Source organism: Parasteatoda tepidariorum, chromosome 2, assembly GCF_043381705.1.
Source record: "Parasteatoda tepidariorum isolate YZ-2023 chromosome 2, CAS_Ptep_4.0, whole genome shotgun sequence".
NCBI classification, from domain to species: Eukaryota; Metazoa; Arthropoda; class Arachnida; order Araneae; family Theridiidae; genus Parasteatoda; species Parasteatoda tepidariorum.
In genome coordinates, this window is record NC_092205.1 from 92,680,642 (window position 1) to 92,707,434 (window position 26,793).

General features: G+C 29.8%; 2 protein-coding genes across 4 annotated transcripts in view; one reads left to right on the forward strand and one right to left on the reverse strand.

Annotated features, from left to right (window-relative positions):
- Positions 1–16,269, reverse strand: part of LOC107442754 (neprilysin-1-like) — a 28,807-nt gene extending 12,538 nt beyond the window's left edge. For 2 of the 3 annotated variants that reach the window (XM_043051494.2, XM_071177930.1), the window contains exons 1-8: positions 16,150–16,269; positions 14,487–14,709; positions 12,053–12,151; positions 8,712–8,789; positions 6,603–6,706; positions 2,019–2,077; positions 1,891–1,942; positions 159–226 (exon numbers count right to left, since the gene is read on the reverse strand). In XM_043051494.2, coding sequence (XP_042907428.1) covers positions 159–226; positions 1,891–1,942; positions 2,019–2,077; positions 6,603–6,706; positions 8,712–8,789; positions 12,053–12,151; positions 14,487–14,709; positions 16,150–16,244 — 778 coding nt within the window. In that variant the 5' untranslated portion in view covers positions 16,245–16,269. Of the gene's footprint in view, positions 1–158; positions 227–1,890; positions 1,943–2,018; positions 2,078–6,602; positions 6,707–8,711; positions 8,790–12,052; positions 12,152–14,486; positions 14,710–16,149 lie in introns of those variants that run through there. The other variant, XM_071177931.1, reaches the window with a different exon arrangement.
- A 410-nt stretch (positions 16,270–16,679) lies between these two features.
- LOC107450036 (uncharacterized) lies at positions 16,680–23,759 on the forward strand. Its single transcript, XM_043051488.2, has 5 exons — positions 16,680–16,758; positions 19,090–19,159; positions 20,399–20,527; positions 21,598–21,711; positions 22,775–23,759. Exons 1-5 carry the CDS (start codon positions 16,680–16,682, stop codon positions 22,926–22,928), a joined length of 546 nt encoding a protein of 181 aa, XP_042907422.2. The 3' UTR covers positions 22,929–23,759.
- Positions 23,760–26,793: the final 3,034 nt, after the last annotated feature.

Here is a 26,793-nt window from a genome sequence, read left to right on the forward strand (position 1 = left end):
TTAGTCTTGAATTCTATAGTGCTCTCTTTGATTAATATAGCAAGAAAAATGTAATTAATTAAAATATCTTTCAAAAATTAAAGCCTTAGCACTCACTACATCTCAACGAATCATTCAGTTAAAAAAAATAGAACGTATAAATTCGTCTTAAATAATACCTTTATCGTCGAAGCCGTGTGTGATTTCATGACCAATTACGACTCCAATACCTCCATAGTTCAAAGATCTGCAATATAAACAAGAAAATATTTCAATGAATTAATTTAGGGCTCGTTATTCGAGAAACATAATTCTCTGAGTTAGAAAGATAGTTCAGGCACACCAAGTAAAAAGGGATTTTCAAAACAGATAAAATAGTTTAAAGGTGCTTCGTAATAGCCGTTTTTAATTTATTTTAAAATTTTTGTTAAAAAATTAAGTATAAAAGTACGTACTTGAAGAATTTCAAATTAATATTTTAATGAAGTAAAGAACAGAAACGCTTTCGATATCTAACTAATTACTTCTGAGTAAGGTGGGACTGAAAATTTCAAAATCAGTTTGGTTGCCTGATTAAACTCTGTGGAATTTTTAATAACTGCCTTTATATGTCTCACCTTTTCTACTGAAATCAAACATGTTTTAATTTCCGGAGATTCAATTTGTTTTTTAGATTATTTTCAGTTTTGTCTTCCTCAGAAAGATTTCCATAGCTTCCCCCCCCCCGCTTATTACGCCAAATTGATATCGTAAGTGTATATAACTTCTTTACTTCATTTTTGGCATGAATTCTAAAAAGATGTTTTTAAAAGGCATTAAAAAACACCCTGTTTGCCTGCATTATTTTCAACATACCGTTAATCAAAAATAGCTTTTTATTTTATTTTTGTAGTAAATTTCGATTTTTGTTTTTACGAGAGTTTGCTAAAACAAGATCATTTTAATACATTGAGCATTTTAAAAACTCAAGTATGAAATTAAAAATTTAGAAGAACAGATACATTTTAATGAACTAGAAAACATAAAAAAAATATTTGTATTTTTAAAGAAATATATCTACAAGGAAAAACACTTAAGCTTAATTGCTAAAATTAAATTAAAATTCCAACACATAAAATTTCCAGCATTCTTATGAAACATTAGTAATTCCGTTTCAAATGTTTAGACTGTAGCAATCCTAAAAAGTAGTATAGCAGCAATTCATAGTACAACTAGAGAGATTTAGCGATTTCACGTGCACCTCCTTTTTTTCTCGTACGTATGTTGTACTCAGAGCAGTTAATGCATACATTATTTGGTTTTTTTTAGGGAGCATGGTCGGAATATACTTACGTGAACGTGAAGGGTGCTGTGTGAAAGTGCTAAATCTCTCCATAAAGACATATATTTCAAAAACGATAAACTGCAGAGTCTTTTCTTATAGAGGTATTAAATAATTGCTATCACGACTTGTTACCTGATTGATTTTAATTACATGAGATTAAAAAAAAAGTAATTTGCACTTATTTAGATCTAAGCAATTAGATCTTTAATTTCAAAATCAATTTAAAAAAAAAAACTTTAATAGCCGAAAGGCGATCACAGGTTACCCATTGATAAAATGGATGTTGTCTAATTTTTTTTCACAACTCAAGAAGTATTTATGGGATCTCTCTGGTCCCATACCTCAAAAATAAACTCACCAACTCATAACAAAATTAAAAGTGAAAAAAAAATAGAATTCTTAAAAAATTATCAGACAGCAGCAGTCTCCATAGCAACGCATGCAAAGACGACGCATGAGCACTGTTTACTATTACTCTTGAACACAGTTGAAAAGTGTAACGACGTCCAAATAAGGTGTGCACGCCATTAAACCCAAAACAACACCCATTTTGCCAATAGGTAAAAGAAGTTATGAATTTAAATTACCTAATATAATTTTGATGATACAGAGGAGGCTGTAGTATCCCAGCAGGGAACGCTGAAAAAAAATTATTAAAAATTATTTCGTTAGAAGTCTTCAAAGCTTCTCGTAAAGGAAATATAAATATACTCACTTATAAAATTTTTCGACCTCGTATAAAACGCATTAACAACCGCAGGAGCTGTGACCCATCTGAAAAACAGTTATGTGTATTTCATAACTCTTAGCAGTTATGCACTTAAACAGAAGAATTTTATTATGCTACATGCTTTAAAAATTGTTGAGCTCAAAATAAAATCATAGAAATTATGAAATTGAATGACTACCTGGGTAACTGGCATGTTTTTATTGTGCTTCGTACCCATCAAACAAATATAATAATTTTCGCTGTTAGCTTTTCGGTTTCGAGAAATTTTAGACTCATTTTTAAACAATTTAACCACACTCTCTAACTACTACGAAATTTTCGTAGTTTCAGAAAATGTTTTTCTCAGTGGTAGCTAAGGTAATTTATTATAAATTTAATAAATATGATATTAAAAGAATTTTGTCTATTACTGAATATGATTAATTATATATATTATGAAGTAGTATTTGGCTATGAATTGTAGTAGTTGGCAGGCCTGCCAACTACTACAATTTTTGAAAAATATTAAATAGAGTGGTAGATGTTTAAAAACTAAAGCTTTCAAACCTTCTTATACGTAGTGGTGTGGCAAATAAGTTGAAATGAACATAAAGTAATTAATTAAAACATAGATACCACTTGTATAAATTTTTAAAAAAACGTTGTTGTATGTTGGCAGCGCTATATATATATATATGTATACATATATATATGCATATATATATATAAAGTAAGTTCATATAGAGAAATGATAATATTCGTAAGTTTTATATAAACATTTCAATTTGTATCAAAATTATTTGCACATTTAGATAGAGATATGGCAGGGCTGAAAGACGGAAAAGAGGATATCGAGACAGAAAAGAGTAAAAACTGGTAACAAATCAATTTCATTTTTTTCCGGGAATAATAGAAATTCATAACTACCAATTGTTTTTAACGGATGCAATTTTCATATTGAATAGCTTCATCGCCGTGATACATTTCCTTACAGTGAATTGTTATTGTTGAGAATAGATTAACTCCCCTCGAATGTTATCTAATATTGAAATAGTTCTTCTAACAGTATTTTCTCTTTTCCGTCCCGCTTTCAGCCCTGAGATTAGGTTCCATCAGAAAAAAAGCTGAAATGATATCTTTTTAGAGCTATAGCGACTACCCGATGAAGGCAATGCTATTCAGTTCAGAACTATGGAGGTGTGTTATCATCGACAAGATTAAGAATTTTATAAATAAATTTTTTTCAATTATTAAAGTGGTAGCTATATATATTTTATCCGCTTAATTTTAAAATTTTTTTTTACTTGGTTTGAGAAATGTACAGTTAGCAAAAAAAGTAAACAGATCACCCTGAATTACTTTTCATCTATTGATCGGATCTTCACGTTTTAGAACTCAACCTTAATGGTTTGAGAGGGTCACCTCAAATATGCTTCCTAATTAGTGTGGACGATATTTTAAGTTACGAAATCAGATACAATAACGTACTTTCTCTGGATTAACATACTTTTTTTCCGACGAATTCGGATTTCAGACCCTCAAAATATAGGGTGTAGCCGCAACCTGGGAAAAAATGGTCCAAATAGGCTGATCAGGCGAGCGGTCCAAAATGTTAACCTTTCAACTTTAATTTTTTGCGTATTTCACTATATATCGAGAATCATTTAAGCAAATTGAAAAAATTTTGTGCACAAATATAAAGTTGGTCTATCCGAAGATAATTCTATACAAAATCTAGCCTTTAGTATGCATTTATTATTTTATTTGATGATAACTGAAAAAATTTTATTCGTAAGGTTAACAATTTTTTTACGTCATCTTAAAAATTATATTTTTACATGGCAAAATACAAAATGTGAGTGAATTCGGTCGAATAGTTCTCGAGAAATCGAATTTGGAAAAGTCGCAACTTTGAAATTCGTTTTTCCAGAAACTTATTCCACCGATCTTGCTCCAATTTTGCATTTTACCTTGTTCTTTAAAATGTAAAAAATTTTTACATTGTAATTCAAAATGTTTTTGAGTGTTATTAAATCAAGTAATAAAGGAAACGAAGGAAATAAAAATAAAAATATGACCACCGAAGCCGACGTCTTCAGGGGATACCGGCCCCGGTAGCCATAAAACAAAACCATTTCTAATTGAGGGAGAAGCAAATGCCTAAATTAACTCCCTCAGTACCCCGATGGTTTTGTATAGAAGTCCAGGAAAAAACATGAAATACAAATAACAAATTTAGAAGAGAAACTCAAACAAAATCATCAGAAAAATAAAAACTCGCTTATCCAGGTCAAACATCGATATTCACTAAAAGTTATTTTTTCCATAGAATCATCTTTGGATAACCGAATTTTATAATTGTGTGTAAATTTTTTTAAATTCGCTCAAAAAGTTCTCGAGACATGTTGAAATACCCAGAAAGTAAAATTGCTCACCAATCTATTGGGACCATATTTCCTAGATAGTGGCTACCCCCCGATATTTCAGGCTTTTCTTCAATATTTTGTTAGCATTTAATCCAAAGCACTATTGTAAAACGGCTGAATTTACAGTAAAAAAAAAAACAGTTTAACCTGATCCAAATTGGAAAAAGGAACCCTCTAAAATTTAAAAGCAGTTGCGCTATTGTGGACAAAAAAAAAAAAACGATTTAATTTCCAAAATTTCAAACGTTTGAAATTTTGGAAACACTTAAACATTTCATTTATTGTTACATATACATATTTAGGTTTGCGTGCTTTTTTACAAAGACGGCTTTTAAAACCGTTTCATTTTGAAGAACAAACAGCTCAAGTTTGGGAAGAACATCACAAAGATACATACAGCTAGTATTACGACAGAATTCGAACCTGCTACCTAAACACTAAGGAAGGTTGGCGGATCAGCAAGACCTCGCGAGCAAGGACATCCCCTTACAAACTTCATTACATTAGGTATCATATATATATTTTTATATCGGTTGTGTATTGAGGAGGTAAAAATCATTGTAAATCCAAAACAAAGGGGTAAACATCACTTTTAAATATTCTAATCTAAGAAAATCTTCCGTTTAAATGGAAGAGTTTAGCACGCATGCTTTTATAGCTAAATATGTATTCCGAAATCAGTAACGTATCTTTGACCTAGCAACCACAATATATTGCTTTACTAGTACAGAATTCCCAATATTTCACCAAAATACTTAAAAGTTGTAGCAAACATTTATATCGTAAAATATATTTCCAGTTAAAAAAAAAAATAATAATTATACAACGTTTCTAATCACCACAATATTTTTGTAACTTAGTTATATAAAATAATACCGAACAATTATGTCTGTATAGTAATTAAATAAAAATATGTATATAAAGTGAAAAAAAAGTCTCCGTGGCTGAATGGCATCACTGTTTCGGCAAACGCTCTGTACGGTGGAGATATAAGGTTCGAATCCCATCGTAACCCTAACTAGAAAGTATTTTTGTGCAGACCTTCTCTAACTTGTGTTATCTGTTCATCAGCGTCGCATTCTACACGTCGTATCGATAATGAGAAATACAAGCCGGCAATTGTGTGTGTAACAATAAATAAAAACTAGTGGGCTGCGCCCCATGCTCGCTAACGCTCGCCAACCCCCGAAAATTGCTGCGCAATCTTATATGGTTTGCTTCGCTCGCTACTAACTTAAGTACATTGCAAATGCACAAAATTCTAAGAATTCAAAACAATCATTCAAATCCATATATCAACCTTTTTTTTAAAAAAAAATTACATCTTTTTGGTAAATACTAAGTCATTAAAATAAATTTGTATTCAAATAAATGACATGTAATTCGTTAAACCTATTATAAATGTGCTATAGTATAAAATCTTTAGATAAAATTTCTAAAACTTATATCTCTTTAAAAAGGTTAAAATATTGGCTATAATTAAGTCTATTAAAAATTGAAATAAGCGAATTGCAATAGAAAAACCTGCATGAACAAATAAATTCTAGTTAAACAAACAAATTCGTGATATAAATCAAAAATCTTCAAATAAATTCGTAATACATTAATTCGTGAAAAAAAAAGCGCTTTCGACAAAATACTAAAATAGAGATATATCGACAAAGACTACTCACTTCTGCCTAGCTTATGCTCTCTCTGGTTATTCCAGTTTCCGTTTTTAAAAGCGCTATATGTTGATCCACCTCAGCTAGATTTGGCATGTGACATTTTTAGCGGCAATCATTGGTCGATTTTCTAGCGTTGCCATTCGGGGAGTTGTAATGAGGCTTTTTTTTTGTCGCCGTGTAAGAGAAATATATATATAGATTCCTGTTAAAAATCAATCAAACTTGAGTGGATATTAAATCAAGGAAATCCGCACTTTCTTTCACACTTTATTACCGCTTAAATATTTGTGACGGACTCTGGGAAGATTTGCAACCAAAATAGTGGAATAATGTCTCAATTCACGAGACGTTTTTTTTATTTTTTTTTCTCTTTCAATTGATTAGTTTTTAGTAGTTTTAAAGAATGATTGAGGAAGTTAGGGTGCAATGTAACTTACACCTATTACATGAAACTTTCGCTTATTGAATTTTAGGATTTAGCAATTGCGAATACTTACTGTTTCCTGTCAACAGGTGTACGCAGTTTCATTTGCTCTCGAGCTGAGTTGTGCTTCAAATTCAACAGAACATTGTCGAAATATGTATCTGGCTTGAATTCTATCTACACAAAAAAACAATTTTAATAAATTTTGCAAGAAGCATTAATCTGGATGTAAAAGTCATTTATATTTATTTATATTTATAACCTTCGTTGAACAGTCGATTCAATTTTGGGTTTACGACTGCTAATTTTCAACTCCGTAGCCTTGTCATTTTGAACTCAATCCAGAAGACAAGTGAACTCCTGGAAGTATTTGCCCTCGTGGAGGACTTTTTGATGGAACTAATTGCCATTTGCGTTACATGGAGAGGAAAACCACGGAAACCTTATTAAAACTGAAACCTTATTAAAATTTAAAACTTAAACCCGGTTACACCTTATTGGAAGGCAAAAACTCTATCCCCTGAGTCATCACGGCTCATGTAAAAGACATTGGAAACATTTTGAATTTTAATATAAAAAGCAATATCTTTTTACAACATTTACTTCCTCACACAAAAATTCATGTTTGGAAAAGATTGCACACTTTTTTAAAGTTAAATAAAAAATTATACTAATTTATACAAAATTGTTATTGAAAAAAAAGGCAAAAAAGAAAGTTAAAAATTATTTTAATTTAATTCTCTACAAAAAAGTTATTAAATTTTAACTTGGCGAACTGAAAAGATAACACGGTTTGCGCAATCCTTGAAAGATTTGAATACTGTATATATTAATACATTTACACACAATCTGTAAAGTTTTAAAAAGTGGTAAACAAAAAATTTGGGAATGTTTTTCACTAAATCTTATCTACCAAAATATATTTAATTAAATGTTTGTGTAAAAGCTTCTCGATGAAGTTTTTCAAATTATAGTGAAATTAAAACTAAAGTTCTATGCAACTTTGCGACGTATTTGTCATCATTTGTTAAATTCTTACAAACAGTTTCCCTCTGATCTCCGTTAAAACTAGTTGAATTTCTTTAGCTGTAATTATACTGTCTTATGATTAAGAAGTTTAGAATTTTCGTATAAATATACTTTTTGTGGTAAATACAAAAATGTCAAAATATCGATGTGTGCATCCTGAGTATTACAAATTTATACCTGCCAAATTTTAATCCTTTCGAGGATAATTTTCCTAGGTGGAAGTAAAATGGTATTTATATTACAATTGTAGGCAGAAACATACGCTGAATTTGTAACACTTATTCTGTATAATATATTAATTTATATATTTAAATTTTTTTTAATAATAGTGGTAGTCAACAAAAATTATAATTTTTTTTCCAATGCCCACCTGAATAATGACCTAGGTCATACAGGCACCTGAAGGGCAGATTTGTTGGCCACTCTTTCAGGGGCACCACATTAGGTGGGCCAACGTTGCTCCCACCGTAAGGACAGATAGTACAGAGAAGGAAAGAACATTCATGCCTTGCCGGGAATCAAACCCAGAACCCTTCTGATGCAAGGGCAGTTCCCTAACCCCTATACAGGCTGGTCGGCACAAAGATTATAAATTAAGTTAATAAATGAAGGAATATATAGAAAGCATACATTTTACTACCACTTTAAATGTAGAAATAAAATTTTACGCCAAATGCGTAAAAGTTGCAGGTATGCAAATTACATACAAATAAGCATACTAAGATCCTTATTTACATAGAAATTATCACACTGATATCCTTTTTATCTGAGAAATGATCATACTTAAATCCTTTTTCACCAAGCGATGATCATGCACAAATCGAATGCTATTATCCAATAATTAAATAATTGCTACTTCAATGCAGAAATTGATAACAAAAAGAAAATTCTTTTCCATTTCCTTATCGCCATTTTAATTTTAAAAAAGAACATGAAATTTCGTTTAAATTTTGAGCACTACTATACCAAACATTTTATTATTTACATTCCTCAAAAAATTCAGAACAATATTAATTTATAAAAATGTTATTTAAAAAGGCAAAAATTTTTGCTAACTTTCTAGCGTTTTTCCTTATGTCGAAAATTTGCAGTTACTAAATTAAATGCATTAATTCAAAATGTTAATTTGTCACAGAATATTCGAATTACTCACTCCTTCGTATTCCGCATCTAACTCTTCAGAGTTCAAAATATATTCTGGAAAACCAATCTTCTGGCTCATCATTATAGCCTGCAAATAGATTCAAAATAATTTTTAACTTAATTCCAAATTCAAATTAGTTTGATTAGACAGAAATTTTACTTTCCAAACCTTTCTCTTTTTTTAAAAAAAAAAGAAATTATGTAAATTTTATTCTGAATGCCTTGAATTTTTAGTTTTGAATATCAATTTCTATGAAAGACTTTTTGAAATATTTGTGCACGGTTCTTAAAACAATAAGTTTCTTACAAACTGAGGTAAACAGCGTTTAAGAGCATAAAAAATATTTATAAAAGCAGACAGCTGTTTCGGATGTTCGCTGTTCTTTCTGTTGCACTGATGAAGGTTGCCCTTTAAGCATCCGAAACAGCCTGCTCTGCTATTTGTCTGCTTTTATAAATATATTTTGTGCTCTTCAACGTTGTTTACCTCAGTTTGTAAGAAACTTATTGTTTTAAGAACCGTGCACAAATATTTCAAAAAGTCTTTCATAGAAATTGATATTATTTATAAAAATATTTATAAAAGCAGACAGCTGTTTCGGATGTTTGCTGTTCTTTCTGTTGCACTGATGAAGGTTGCCCTTTAAGCATCCGAAACAGCCTGCTATGCTATTTGTCTGCTTTTATAAATATTTTTTGTGCTCTTCAACGTTGTTTACCTCAGTTTGTATTTTAGCACAAAGGTCGCCCACTTGTGTATCAATAAGTTTCTTCTTCAAAAAACAAAGAGTGGTTGCACAATTATTAACCGCTTCCCTAATTTATCCCGAGTTAACTCGGGTATCTATATATTGCAAATATTTATAATACCGAGAATACTCGGGCGTAGCAGTAAATTTTGTTTTATCGTGTTTTTACTTGGTTGGAAACAAAAAAATGATCTGTTGTGATTGGAAGCTTGCCATGTTTTGTTTAGGAGTTTTTCTGTTAGATTGTTTTGTAGGACTGTCTATACCAGGGGTGGCCAAGCTCCTGGATAGTCGAGTCATTTTTCAAAATTTAAAATTTTTTCGCGAGCCGCAATTAAATACGTATTCAAAGTATGTAAAAAAGATCTTAATTTTTTTTTACATAAATTATATTTATTGAGAACATATAAGCAGAAGTGCAAAATATGTGCATTGAATTTAAATATTAAAAATTACTTTTACTTGATAATTCTTTAAAATTTGATGAATAATTGGTGATAGCACTTCTCAGTAATTCTTTCAGACGCTTGTTAGTTTATACTGATCGGTTTTTGGATTTCACGAATTTTAAAGTGAAATAAAATGATTCACGTCAGTACGTTGTTCCGAATATTGAAATAATTCGACAATCAGCTTTTTTGAATTCAGAATACTTCGATTCTGGTTCAAATTTTCAAAATTCAGTAATCGACGTCGACTTATATTTTAATTGTAAAGCTTGATCTTCTTGCATCTCTATTAATTCTAATTCTCCAGATGCTTTTTGTGTCATAAATATATTGGAAATGGAAAACTCACCTTGAATTGAACAGCGTTGCACTTAGTCTTTCATATTTGTTCTCAGTAATTTAAAATACATTTTGTAATACATACGGAGCGATAATAAATTTTTAAAATATAATAGATTTTTAAAATATAATATCGCAAAAATTGAAAGGGAACTCGGGTACATTTATCGAGAGCCACAAATAATCCGTCAAAGAGCCGCATGTGGCTCTCGAGCCGCAGGTTGGCCACCTCTGGTCTATACTATAGTTGCTGAATTTCCATCGAAAAAAAGAACAAAAAAAAAGCATTTCGTATCACTTCATTGTCGTTTGGAAAATATCACTTTGTGTTATCCCTCGTTTTAAAAACTATTACACAAAGACTAATATTTAACTTTTTTCATTTGCCCGAGATAATTCGTGATAGTAAACAGATGGTAAACTAAATGTTTTTGCACTTAAAAAAAATTTAAATTTCAACTTAGAACTTGCGTATTATGTTGTGTTTTAATTCCTTGTACTTATTAATAAAATAAACAAAAATATGTTGATTTTAACATTTCAAAAAAATTGGAAAGGGAAGCGGTTAATATTTATTTTATAATCATCATTATTATTATTATCAATTGTTATCATTATAATTATTTATTTTTTAAGAACAATCTAGTTCTATCTACAATAATAAATGAAGAGCATAATTTAGATCTGCAGTCAAATTTTTTGTTTCAAGCGGACGTTATATAGCGGGAGCGAAACGAATTCATTAATAACGAATTCATTTTTACCTCCATGGGTGTTTTTAAAATTTAAAGTTGGAAGAAAAATGAGTTGAGATAAACCGCGAAGTTTCAAACGCTGAAAAATTTTTTTCAAAATAAGAAATTATGGCAGGATTCAGGGCTGAAAGCCTATATATAGCAAGACGGAAAAGAGCAAAAACTGGAACGAAAGTCATTTCATTCTAGCTATTTTTTCGAGAAACATTACATTTCTGTAACTACCGAATTTTTTTTACAATTTTAGCATATATATATAACAGCTTCTTTCTTTATAGAAAAGTAAATATAACTGATTAATTAAATCAGAGAATAGTTTAACTCCTCCCGAAAACATGTTAAAACTGAAACGGGTTTTCTACCAGCTTTTCCCCTTTTCCGTCTCGCTTTCACCCATGGCAGGATGAAAGTCACAGCGGCGATGAAGATGTCAGAAATAGCATGTCAACTTTTCAATGTGTACCATCCCTCGAAGTAGGCGTGTTTAAATCAAGGTGGGCGTTACTTTCGATGTTAAGCGAGCTTCTATCACGTCCAAAAGGTCACGAATGTGGAGAAAGAGCTTTTCGACTATGTCATCACCTTAACATCAGAAAGCCTCCAAACGGCTTTTTAGAAATAGTCAGGGCAGATTATTTAAAAAACGAACCAGTTGCGCACATGAACCCAAATTCTACTTTAAATGTATTTAAGAGAAATGTATCATAGATATTTGAGAATTGAATCTGTAGTGGTTGACAAGCAAATAAGACAAACCAATCATATTCATAAATTTAACATAGTTTTAGACATAGATTTTTCTATTAAATGGCTCTTTCGCATAGAGCACTACCTTTAAAAAAACGCATAGAGGCTTTCAATTATAGTAGGCGTAGACTACGCTTACCTTCATTTATTAATTTGTTCTTAAAGAAATTCAACAAAATAACGTGTCTTCTATTATAGTAAATTTGAGTTTAATAATCGTAGTGGTAGTTACGCTACATATTAAAAAATAGAGCTTCATCTTTTTAAAATTTCGAAGCCAGAAAATAACATATTCCAAATAATGAGTAATACTTTTTCGCGAGCAGCAGATCTGGTCTCAGCGTCCATCCAGTCTACTTCATCTAAGATCTCCAGAAAAGATGTTTTAATGTCGAGAATCATTTCATCAGCCTGTAACAAAGATGGCATTAACACTATTCACACAATGTATAATACTTTTTTTTTTAGAATAGATCAGCCTAATGTTCACTAGTGGTTAAAAATATTCACATTTTTATCCCTACACGTGGTTCATTATCACTTATACACACCCTCTAACATATGATTTCTGCGAGGCATATCAGTGAACTAAAGCCGAAATTTTTAAAACAAATAGATGTCACATGAAATTTTCGTAAACACTTTGGACTATTTGATTAAACTCCATTTCTCTATTTGATCTTTAAAATACCTGTTTAAATTATTCATACGTGGTGGAATTTCTTTGATTTCTCATTTAGTAAAATATCAATACACTACTTTTGTTAACACTAGAAAAAAAATATTTCCTGATACTACGGAAATGCTGAAATAGTTGAAAAGTATGCATAGTTTAATACTATCACACGAAAAGTGAATTATTCTGTGTTTCATTACTGTTTATCATAATTTTAAATAGTTATTATTATTTGTTTATTAGTTTGTTATTATCTTACTTATCAAGCCTTTAGTCAGAAAGTATACATACTTTTCTACTCGTGCCTAACGTTTTTCATTTTTATTTTTTTAATAACCGTTGTTGAACAGCCGACCCAATTTTTGGGTTTACGACTACTAATGCTCAACTACGTAACCTTGTAATTTTGAGCCCAATCCAGAAGGCAAGGAATTCCTGGATCAAGAATTGGGAGAGAGAAATTTTGCCTTCGTGCAGGACATTTTTGATGTAACTAACCCACATTTGCGTTACATGGAAAGGAAGACCACGAGAACCCTTCCATGGTTAGCCTGAGGGCAAGGGTACTCTAACCCAGGATCCTTCTACCACTGAGGATATTTCACGTCAACACTGTTGTCGGTGAAAGCCAGATGCGGAACTATCGACCAACCGTTGCTGGGATTCGAACCTGGTTCACCTCATTGGAAGGCGAACGCTCTATCCCCTGAGCCATCGCGGCTCCGTCCCTAACGTTTAACGTTAAAAGAAATTTTATTAAATCTAATTTTTAAAAAAAAGGGGGGGGGGAGATTTCAGTATCGCGATCGGTGGCAGAATAATAGCCAAGTCTTGAAAACTTCCGGGCAGAGGCCGGCGAGAAGCTAAAGCTAAACGTCATAGAAAGGGCTTTTTTTCATAAAAGCATGCAGCTATTTAAATTTTATTGGCTTAGTATTTCACTCTAATTTAAAGAAAATATTAGTAAACACATGTTTTAATTCGGTTTTTTTTAGATTTTTCCATTTATTCCCCCCCCCCACACACACGACTTTTGAAAAAAAAATATTAATTGGTTTTGCATCCAGACTTATTACACAATTTACTAGATTGATTTTAAATGTTTACATAATTTTTGACTACTGAAACTTAAAATGTACATGTTTCGTAATAGACGTCCTTACTATGTATTTTTAGAATCTTTTTCAAAAATAAATTTTAAAAAACGTTCCGACATTAAGGGTACAAATGTACAGTTATTTTAGTAAAGGAAAAACGCAGACGAAAAACATGTGAGGAAGGCGAAATGAAAAATATCGAAACCAGTTTGATCCCCTGATGATACTAGGAGGAAGTTTCTAATAATCACCTGGTTTTCTACATATTCATATTTTGCGCCATTTTCATAGCTATCATAAGGCGTTAGCTAAAGATGAACATCACTTAATCTAACAATAATGAATAACTGTTAAAAAATATTATAAATTAACATATAATTAGCTAAAGATGAACATCACTTAATCTAACAATAATGAATAATTGTTAAAAAATCAAAAATATTATAGATTAACATATAATTCGCTAAAAGGTTATTTAATATGGCGTCATGGCTTTCATAAAAATATAAGATATTTCCGACCGTGAGATTCATGGGAAACTGAAAAGAGCGGTAATTGACAGGGCTAAAGAGAATAGAATTCTCTTTAGCCCTGGGTAATTGACTCAGTTTTCTTTCTCCTCGCAAATATTAAATACTAGAAATGATACTAGAAAAAGTAATATATTGATTTTAGCAGACATTAAATATTGATAGCAGTAGTAATATATTGATTGTAGCAGATATTAAAAACTAGAACTGATACTAGAAAAAGTAATATGTTGATTTGTAACATACTAAATACTAGAACTGTTACTGGAAAAAAGTCATATATTGATTTGTAACTGACTCTAAAAAAAGTAATATGTTGATTTGTAACTGATATTAGAAAAAAAAGTATTGCAACTGATACTAGAAAATGTGATATATCGCAATTGATGCTAGAAAAAGTAATAGGAAGAAGGAGATATTGAAGGAAGAGGAAGTATTTGTACCGTTTCCTTACTCTTCTCATTGAAATGTCTCTTGACAAACAATGCACCCATAGCCATTCCCATGTACTTGTTCACGTACACAGTACAGGTCTTCCACCTCGGAGATATAGACTGAGTACCGTAGAGTGCGCTGTAGTACTCCTGCTGCTTCATCAAAAAGCGCTTGTCCAAGTTACTCACACGGTTGTAGACGAACCTCCACAGTACGTAGTTAGCAACAACTCTAAATGGAGGGAAAAAAATCATTCGATATTTTTAATACGTAATAGTTTATTAAATAGTTATGTTCAAAATAAAGGTACATTTCAATACAAGTACAAACCATTTTAAAGTACAAAATTGTTACGATTATTACGACGCACTATAAGATTCTATGTAACATCTTAATTATCATGTGATACTATACAGCTTTATTGTTTTTATGCGACTGAAACCGGTTCGTACTTGTTTATGTTCGTGTATCAATGGGTTAAATTAGGCGAAGTATAATATAAATATGACGATAGGATAAATTGACGGTATATTATTATATAAATGTAGAATATTTATTATATCAAGCATTATATTATAATGATTAGAACAAATTGTTAGACCCGCTGTTGTTTTTTAATAATGACATGTTTTGCACAAGTTTATATGCGATACTTTAACCCTTTGACGGTTATGAATGAGTTCAGCTCGCAATCGAATCGTGCCTCATAATGCGCGCAAACGAGTTCCACCCGGGAGCAAGATTTTGACCGTAATGGTTAGTAACGAGCACTACTCGCGTAGTGAAATTTTTCCCCAATGCGCGCTGACGAGCTGAGCTCGTTCGCCATTATTATTCTGCATTGACTATGTTAAAAACGAAAAGTACGTAAAAATTGTTATTTATGTACTACTAATACTTTAAGAAATTTTTAAAACGCGTGAGGCGAGCTATCTACCGCATCCAGAGATGCCAACTTGCTCCGCTTCGTAAAATAGTATTTCCTAGTGATAGCGAAAGTCAAGTTACTTTCAGTTTAGTATTTTTCCTTTTAAGTAATTTTTTCACCACTAAATATCAAAAACTATAAGTAACATATAAAATGCAACGTTAAAGCAACAATCGACTGGTTACTCTATTAAAAAGTAGGCGTAACTGTCCTTCTCCAACGAAATTTACTACATAATTTGCTACCACTTTATTATAACAATTCCAGAAGACGGAGAAATTGGCATCGCCGGAGAAGGGTGACATTTTCGGAAGAACGGCGGTGGAAAACAGATGCCACTTTCGACTACTGTTTGCACGTAATACTGCGCGAATTAATGAAACGAAAACTGCTCATTTTCCTGACCGTCAAAGGGTTAATATTTAAACATACATGCATTGGGTTTTTATTCAAGAGATTTTTTTTATATACTTCCTATTTGTATTTATTTTTAACGTATTGCATTACAATGTTAACCAATGGATACAAGAGCGTAAGCAAGTGCAAACCGGTTTAATCCGAGTAAAAACAATACAGCTGTAGAGTATCACGTGATAATTATAATTTCACATAGAATCTCTAAGTGCGTCGACTAATATGGCCAGGGACTGTAGTAACATGTAATTACAATAAGTACAATGCTATTTGTTTATTTCTTTAATTATTTTAGATTGCGTGAAAGATATGAAAGCAAATTTGTTTACCTTTTGGGTGTATTTACAACTAAATCACTCATAGAAAGTAGGTAGGGAACAGCGTATACGACGATTTCTTCGTCATCTGGCAGCTCTAGCGGCATAGCTACACTGAAATACAGGGTCCAGTTTACCTAAACACAGATAAAAGCAATAGTGCAAAAGATGATAGTTACAATGTAAGTGAGCATAAAGGAAAGTTAAAATATTTTTTCTTTGTCAATTGTATCATTTGAATAAATAAAAATGTATGGATGAAATCAGTTTTTTTAAACTTGATTCTGAAATGATCATTAATGTTATTTTTTCTTACATTTGATTTAGAATAACCAACTTTTAAAAATATTTTCAACAATACTTAACATTTAAATTTTTACAACAATAAACTAATAGAGAGTTAGATAAAAATATTATGCAAGATATTATTTAAACAATTGTTCACATTGTTGCAAACGAAGCATCTGATTGAAAAAGTTTTTTTGACTCATTCTTGTTTGCAAATGCTGGTTGTCTTTTTGTGAAATTAGAAAGTGAGAATTATGGATAAAAGCGATTTATATCGTTTTGCTCTTTTGAATCATTGGAGAAAGGAAAGGGAAAAGTATCCCCGACCTAATCGTAAGTATAAAAACATAATTTTCAATATTTTTGAAATTTTAACTATTCATTGATATAGAACTAGAATAGTGTTAAAGCGATATAAAACTTCTGTACAATTATCGACATTAAACCTAAATTTAAAGAAGATTGAGAAAATTTCGTTAACTTCAAAAAAATTAGAAATTATTTTAGACATTTGGTATAAGTAATACTTTAGTCTTAAACTAGAAAAAAAATTTATGGATAATTTAATAAAACTTCTTTTTCTAAAATGGGTAGTCCAATTTAAATTTTTTGCTGAATGGCAGTATTAAAGAATGAATAAGAAACATGTTCAATAAGAAATTTAGAGGAAAAATAGGTTTGAGTATAGAATAGAGTGCCTCTTAGATTTTGCACTGTAACCTGAGGCTTATTATAAATACAAAATACTTTATTTTCCTGATATTTCTATCCCTATTTCTTATTTCCTATTATTCTCGATTTCTCGAAAACAGAAAAAATCTCACTTTTTAATAATTTTCCCTGTTTTCTGCTAGAACTTGAAAATTTTTTTTAAAAAACGCCAAAATAAGTAGGTCACCCAATTGTAAACTTTTACCGAGAAATATAATGATGATGGGTAAAATCCTAGAATAGCCCACCTCTTGGCGACTATTTGAGATCTCGCCAAGTTGGTGATTAGTACTGGGCTCAACGTTGCTTTTTGATTACTATAAGAAAAAATTAAAAAAAAATTATTTAATTAACATTAAGAATTTATTCAAATTAAATAATTAACGATTTTTTTAAACGATTTATTTATTAAAATTCTCTAAAATACCTCTCGGAAACGTGGTTTGGCGAGATTTAAAAAAATCGCCGCGGGTTGGGCTATTCTAGGATTTATGTTTTTCTATATCTTATAAAAGCATTAAAAATAAAAAATAAAACAAAATAAAGTAAAAACAAATAAAATATTACGATAGAAAGCACTATTTACCCATTTAAGTGTTTTAAATCCTCGCTGAAAGAATGTGGTGCAATATTATCCGAATTAGATGTTCAAAAACTGTGAAAATTGTGTGTTATTTCAAGTTAATACCGTGTTTACACACACGTTAGAGCACATAGCTAAATCTAAACTCCAATAAATGATAAAGCTTACACCAAGCTCAGATGCTTTCACTCCATTTGTGAAACATTTTCTCCAAACTTTGCCTAAATTTGGAAATTGTTAAAAGATAGATATATTTTTTGTTAACAATCGACGAGAGAAGGTAAAAAGTTTGATTTCAATATTGAAATGTCGAATGAGATGCATGATGCTGAACAGTTATGAAAAGGTATGTATATTTTTAGTTGTAAAATAAAGATAATTATGTTCGCATAAGAACGTGTTCATAAATCTGCCAATTGAATTAAATAATTTTATACTATTTAATTTCTATCAGCATAGGTTTTGTTGAGCCTTGCTCAAATTCAGATAATTATTCTCTCTGTGCTTTGTTTACGTTTGATTCACAAACTAATTTTATTTTAAGAAATATTGTACATATAAATCCTAAATTTATAACTCTTGTTTTATACTGTAATGTCACTAAAACTATGCTTATTCTTATGTATATCACATCCTACTGCAATTATAAATTCTTAGTGTCTACTTTACACCAAGAAGTGTAAAAAAACATTCTTAGTGTTTCACTACATCAGGAAGTATTCTCGGATCTTGGTGTTGTAGAAAACCACTTGGTGTAAAAAAGTTGCCACTATTTTCAATGTTAAGTTACGCTACATTTTTTCCACTGTAGTAATTTTTAAAAAAAATTTTAATGCTTCGAACAAAATTTTTTTTAATCCTTTTTTCGCTTATTAATAATTAACGTGTTTGATAAATCCAGACATTATCATTTAGAAACTATGTTTTATTTCTCTGTTAAAGAAATATACGTGACAGTTACAGTTTAAAGAAGCAGTTTAAATGACGATGCAGTCTTATAATTTGTTAGAATTTTTTTTTCTTCTGTATTTGGTACAATCTTTGTATGTGATACAATGCTTGATTGTATGCCACATAATCAATCATTGTATCACATGATTGAATTATGATGGCATCAATATATCACATGAATCATTCACTTAATTATTTTATTAAAATGTTCTTTTTCAAAAATATCTATCTTTTTCAAAGAAGATTTTCAACCTTTTTAATTGAATTTAAATATAAGTTGCGAAAGATTGTACGTACGGTAGTATGTTTAATTTTCTTTTATTACTAAATGGAAGAAACATTTATTTCATAACTTATTTAAGAGAGATTTATTTTCAAAACTATGTTTTATTCAGATTTTATTTTAATTAATATTTTAGCTTATGAGGATGGTAGCGAATTCGATGATGAATTCGAAGGGGATTATTTTGATTTGGATGAGATTGAGGAGTAAGTAGTTATCCTTAAAATTTTCAAAGCTTTTGTCATTATTTTCCTTCTTTTTTTTTCAAGAAAGGGTACCCTTTTAGAGAACCTGAAATAATCACACAAAAAGCAAACACACAATTAAAAAACAATGAAATGAATGAGCGAATGAATGAAATACAGTCAAACCTCGCTATAGTGAACATGGTTTAAAGTGAACTCCCGGATATAGTGAACGAAATGTTCGCTCCCGCGCCTTACTGTACACATATAATATTATTTTTTGTGTATATAGTGAACCGAAAGAAGAGAGAAAATTGGATATTATGAACTTTTTTCTGTCTTCGACTGATTTTTTTTTCTTCATTTTTTTGTAATTTTGAAATATTTACATAAAATACGAGTACGGATTGTAGCCATAAGCATTTTTCTTGTTTTCTTCTTCTCAGCTTACCACCCCTAAATAAAGGCCATCCCTAAATTTTTCGTACGCAAGACAAAGAATAGTAAAAAATAAAAGTTAACACATTTTTTTTGTTGTTATTACATATTGTTTTTCAATCATTTTCATATTTCTTTTCATTGGTCATTTATTTAAATAATGTGTAATAAAAGGGAGCAGTTCGGAAAAATTAGTTAAAATTGTTTGCAGTGCGGATATAGTGAACTCGCGGTTTGAACCGAAATTTCGCTCCCTTGAAGGTTCACTATAGCACTATAGCCGGGTTTGACTGTAGTACTAAAGTACTAGAACTTACCTTTGGATTTATACAAATGTCTGCAATTTTTTTAATAATTCGCAACAATAATTCCAGTGACATAGCAAAATATGCAAAAATAAAATTTAAAATTGAGGGTCCAAACTTTTAGCCGTCCTCTTGATTAAACTATTAGGACCACATTTTGCAGAGTATTTTTCAAACTTTTAGGGTAAAAAATTCGAACCCATTGAAAATAGACATATTCAGAGAAGGCATGTATTTGTGTCTGATTTCTGTAAATTTAATTATAATATGTATAAAATAAAAGGCTTTATAAGGGTGAACCATTAGTTTACATATTAGTTGGAGAAAATCCGATATTTAGATCAAAAGTTTTTAAGAAGCTCATTTTTATTTTACACCACACTCTAAACCTAAAGAAACTCTGGAAGTCACATTCAAAGATCACTTAAATCACTGGATGTCACACAATTTGTTTTTAAATAAAAATCTATTAGCTTCTGAAATATTTAAGAAAATATATTCCTTTTTATAATTTTAGTGGTGAAGAGAACATGATGGAGATGAAAGTTGAGGTGCAAACCTCTGATGAGGTTGAGGATGGTGAGGTTGAAGATTATGAGATTGAGGATAATGAGGTTGAGGATGATAGAGATGAGGAGTTCATTAGGTATGATAATTAGCATTTTTCTTTTCTTGATGGTAGTTTAATATTTTAGTTAAAACGAGCTTCAGTCTTAGAGTTTTTTTTTTTTTTTTTTTTTTTTTTTTTTTTTTTTTTTTTTGACGTATTTCAAATAGTATTTTCGCAACTATGTTAGAATAAAATGTTGACATAAAAAGTTAAATCACAACAAATTTGCCGATTAGTTTAAGTTTTTTTTTAAATCCTTATGATTCAATGGTACAGGTGATTTCAAATGAATTTATTGTGCATGAATCAAATGAATACGTCCGTTTATTTATAAAATTAAATTCTTCGCTTTGCCAAAAAAAAAACATTTAAGTCTTTTTAAACAATTTTAAGTACATTAAATTCGCAAAAATTTGCTAAATAAAGTAAAATAATTAAATATACAAATGCTAAAGGAAGGACAAAGTCACTGGTATAAACCAATTTTCTGAAAAGGATTCAAAATTCGTAAAAAAACTAAATTTTTATGAAGTAGTTAAAGGTCTAAGAGATCTAAACAATTCTACACAAGAAAAGACGTTTATTTTGATACAAAATAATTTTAAAATGAATTACATCAGAGCATTTTTATTGTAGATTTGAACTCATTATTTTACACTGTTTTAATGTGAATTTTCTTTATAAACACCATTCATTTTTCCATAGACCATTCTCAATAAAAGAATTACCAAAAAAACAATATTAATTGAATAAAAAACAAAATCTCTGTTTCATAAATATTAGATTAAAAAAAATGAATGTGGTTAATAACAAGCATGCTTTTTTAACTGTAAAATATTTTTAGATAATCCATAGACGCAATTTTGGAATTTACTTATTATTGCTACTTTAACTATCACTCTTACGATGATCGACATGCTTTTTTATCAAATAAATAATTAAAACAAGTATTTAAAATAAATATTTCTCCAAACATTTTTAAAACATCTAATAGTTGGTTAGTTGATAAATATATTTAATCTTTAACAACAAACTTATTAAACAAAAACACTATATTGAAGTTGTAAGTTTAATGTTTTTTTTTTTCCTTTATTTTTTACTTTTAGAGATATCTTTACTTACCCAACTTATTTATTCACGGAGGAAAATATTGCAAAATTATATAAGTTGGATGTAATACATGATAAGGACTCCATCGAATATGGCATTGAGGACGAGAGGTATTTAAGCTTTTTGAAACTTTTTATATATAGACATTGTTTTAGAACATATGTAAAGTAATGATTTCAATTTTTGCTCATTTATACATACATATATATTCAAAAAGTTCTTTTTGTTATCTAGGATCATATTTTAAACATGTGGAAATCCGATTCGTGTAAATCCGTGGTTAAAAAATTCTATAGCTAAAAATTAACCTACTCCAATATTCAATAAATATTTTTTAATAAATGTGAGTAATTTCACTAAAAAACCATCGAATAAGAATTTTGTATTTAATTTTCACCCTTTTAAAATTTTTGAATTATCCAGTGTTTTGAATTATCCAGTGTTACCTTGCGCAAGTCCAGTATTTGGGCCAATCCAAAGTAACCGAGAAATCAAGTGTGGTTCTATACTTCAGTAAGAATGTGTCTTCAAAATATATCCCATTAATGTCTATTTACAGTTTAATTTCATATTTTGTAATCTTCCAACTTAGTTACGAAAAAATATTTAAATCATTTTTGCAAGATGTTCATAAATAAGCGACCGTTCTCATTTATCGCTTTATGTTTCCATTTCTGTTTTATTTTGTGTTTTTCTTGATTTTTTTTTTGAGGGGGGGGGATTTTTGTGTGATAAAGAACCATTTTTAAAAAGTTTTTTTTTTTTTTTTGGTGCTCCTCACAATATTGATGTATTTTACTTTGGCTAAATTGATTCAAAAAAACTAATAGAAAAATCATTTTGAATATTTTTAACTGATTTTAAGCAATTAAAATAAATTGATTAATGTAAAAGTTTTAAATCAAGAAAATGTGCACAAAACAATAAATCTGAAAAATAAAATCTTTCTAATAAATCCACCATGCATTTGCTTCTCAGTGTAAGTCAGATAACGGTTTTGACCATTGAAAAGCCTAAACTGACTTTTTTGAAATCTGTGCATTAGAAATTTCTCTGATTTTAAACGCATTTTACTCTGAAGGAAAAGCTTTAAATTTAAAAAAGAAGCTGCTGTAACAAAAGAAAAAACTGCATTAATTTTCTAATAAAGTGAATGTTATTTTTAAATTTTAGATTGAAAAGTCGTGATTGTCCCTTAAGAGAGGAAAGAGATTTTTGGGAACGAAGTGATATTGAACTAACAATCAATGAACAATCTGAACAAGAAGAGCAGGGATGCTTCTGTTTCTTCTCTCGAATGTTCAGGAGATTGTTCAAAAGGAAATAAATCACGACTGGTCTAGAAGTAAATCACGACTATAACACCTAAAGAGTTGTAAATCTTTCTTCCTCTAGAACATGACTTTCAAACATAACACAACTGTGACTCTTTAACAACTGTGAATTATTTTTCCCAAACTCGTCTTTCAAGTAATTACATTATTGTGACTCTTTAACATCTGCAAATTATTTATCAAGAGTTTGACGTTCAAATAATTACACTGATGTGACGTTTCCACATCTGTAAATATTTTTCATCAAGAATTTAACTTTCTAATAACCATATGCTGTGACGCTTTAACAACTGCGAACTGTTTATCAAGAATTGGGCATTCAAATAATTAAATTGCTGTAACTCTTTGATAACTATGAACTATGTATCTAGAATTTGAAGTCCGAATATCTATATTGATGTGAATCTTCAAAATCTGTAAATTATTTTTCAAGAGTTTGGCAATCAAGGAAATATATTGCTGTTACCTGTCGACAACTGTAAACAGTTTCTCAAGAATTGAATATTCAAATAACTATATTACTGGGTGACGCTTTAACAACTGAAAACTGTTCATCAAGAATTTGACATTCGAATAATCATATTACTGTAACTCCTCAACATCGGCAATTTATTTATCAAGAATGTGACATTCAAATAACTAATTTGCTGTGACACATTAAAAACTGCAAACTGATGATCAAGACTTTGACATTTGAATAATTATATTACTGTGACTTTTCAATATCTGAAAATTGTTAATCAAAAATTTGATATTTAAATAATAATATTGCTGTGATATCCTTAACAACTGTATATTTGTTTTCTGAAGAAAATAAAATGTGTGTCAAGTTCAAAGTATGTTTTATTTAGAAATAGAGTAAGACATACGTCTAATTTAATATTATTTACTAGTAAAAAGTGATAGTATGCATTTCATATTATATTATGACGATATTTTTTTCTATCAAGTACCATTATAATTATAAAAAAGCACTACGCTTTAACATTGGATCCAATCATAAATATTTATGATATTGTAATATATTAATATATGATATGCAGAAATACTTTGTAAAACCACTTTTCCTTTTCTTAAGGAAGAGAAACTGTCCTTTTAACCTATAATTTCGAATCGATCAGACATATCGTTCATGGGCTGCAATAGTGGCACAACTCAAAAAACATGCGTTTTGGACTAAGAACGGGTGTATATATGAAAATACACATTCTTTCAGCNTGTGAATCTTCAAAATCTGTAAATTATTTTTCAAGAGTTTGACAATCAAGGAAATATATTGCTGTTACCTGTCGACAACTGTAAACAGTTTCTCAAGAATTGAATATTCAAATAACTATATTACTGGGTGACGCTTTAACAACTGAAAACTGTTTATCAAGAATTTGACATTCGAATAATTTTTATTACTGTAAGTCTTCAGCACCTGCATAATTTATGGGAATTTGACATCAAATAACTATATCGTTGTATTGCTTTATCGAGTGCAAACTGCTCATCACGAATTTGACATTCAAATAACTATGTTGCTGTGACACATTAAAAACTGCAAACTGATGATCAAAAATTTGACATTCGAATAATTATATTACTGTTATTTTTTCAATGTCTGAAAATTGTTAATCAAGAATTTGATACTTAAATAATTATATTGCTGTGATATCCTTAACATCTGTATACTTGTTTTCTAAAGAAAATAAAATGTGTGTCAAGTTCAAAGTATGTTTTATTTATAAATAGAGTAAGACATACGTCTAATTTAATATTATTTACTAGTAAAAAGTGATAGTATGCATTTCATATTATATTATGACGATATTTTTTTCTATCAAGTACCATTTTAATTATAAAAAAGCATTACGCCTTAACATTGGATCCAATTATAAATATTTATGATATTGTAATATGAATATATGATATGCAGAAATACTTTGTAAAACCACTTTCAGGGAAGAGAAACTGTCCTTTTAACCTATAATTTCGAATCGATTAGGCGTATCGCTAATGGGCTGCAATAGTGGCACAACTCAAAAAGCACACGTTTTGAACTAAGAACGGGTGTAAATATGAAAATACACATTCTTTTCAACAGCAATACTAGCACAACTCATAATTCAACTTGAAGGTAATCTTCCTTTAAGCAAACTAAAGCATTTTTTATGCATTTTTCTTAGCAATGAAAACTTTAAACCCACTTATCTCAAAACTTAATTTCTTTTAGTTGTGCTGCTATTGCTGCCCATGAGCGATATCGTTATAGCGTATTAAACTACAACACCAAGCCGCAAAATTATAGACAAATTAAGGGTCACACATTGGGGCATAATAGAGCGTAATACTTTAATACAATAAAAAAAATATATCTGACCAAGTTAAAAAGTCATAAGTTAATATTAAGAAAAGATATAGGCCATTATGTACATTCAAAAATCATACTCGTGTTTACTTATCTTGAGATAATAAATGGGGCAAAGTTAGAAAAATATAGGTTAATATAAAAACTATATACAGGCCTTTATGCCTATACAAAGAACGCAAGATATTTTTCATTGTGCCCCGAAGCTTTATGAGGGGAATATTGAGAGCAATAGTTTAAAATATTTTATTAAATCAATCTCACTGTAAAAAAGAAGCTTTTTTTTTTTAATGATTGCGGCCTAATTGTAATGTCAATATTTCCTTTAAAATAGAAGTATATAGCTCAATTTCTCAATATACATAATAGCCTATCTTCGCTTAATATTGACCTATAATTTTTAAACTTGGTCAGACACATCCTTTTAGTGAACTTAACTACCACATTAAGTCACAAAATTATTGACCCATTAGGGGCTACGAGATGGGTTATAATAGGGTGTGCCCATGAAAGTCCACAGAAATGACTTTGGAACCCGGATCCCGGTAAACAACCAGATGACCATGGTACCGTGGTATGGCATGAGGCGCCAAATTGCTTATCCCTAAAAGAGTGATATCGTATTTAAATAAGAGGGCTACTTATTAGTTAATTTTATTTTATTTTATAACCATCGGTGAACAGCCGACCCAATTTTTGGATTTATGACTACCAATGCTCAGCTCCGTAGCCTCGTGGTTTTAAACCCAATCCATGGAAGACAAGGGAACTCCTGGATCAAGTATTGGGTGAAATTTGTCTTCTTGGAGGACTTAGAATCAATTATTAATTTTAATTACAGTAAAATTTAAAACTTTTTTTTTACATTTCTAACTGCATGGTAATTTTAAATAAATATTATGAATTATCGCCCTCAATATTCCTTTTATAAAAAAATCGTCCGGACACACTGAAAAATTTCCTAAGATTCCCTGTGATATCTGCATAAACATAAAAGGCAATGTATTGTTTTATGTTAACGTGTAATTTTTAAACTTTGCCCTATTGATTATTTTAATACAAGTACGGGACAAAACAGCGGAAGTATATTTTTTTATAACCTCCGTTGAACAGCTGACTCAGTTTTCAAAGATGCCAACTGCACCAAATTCCCTGAAACAGTTAAAAAAAAAAAAAAAAAAAAAAAAAAAAAAAAAAAAAAANAAAAAAAAAAAAAAAAAAAAAAAAAAAAAAAAAAAAAAAAAAAGAAACGTTAGACAACTATAAATTGAAAGAAAAGATTTTTGATTAATTTTGTCATCTTTTTAAAAGGCTCAGCATAAAATGACTGTAACAAAGTGGGGATCACATAAGCTTTTGAATTATTTAGAAGTAGTAGTAAGTGAAAACCCTACAAATCTTAAATATATATTTATGAAACCAAAAAACATATTTTAAAAGACTATCACTCGAAAATATTTTTCCAAAGTCAGTAGTAAGTTTGCATCCATCAATTTTGAGTTGAC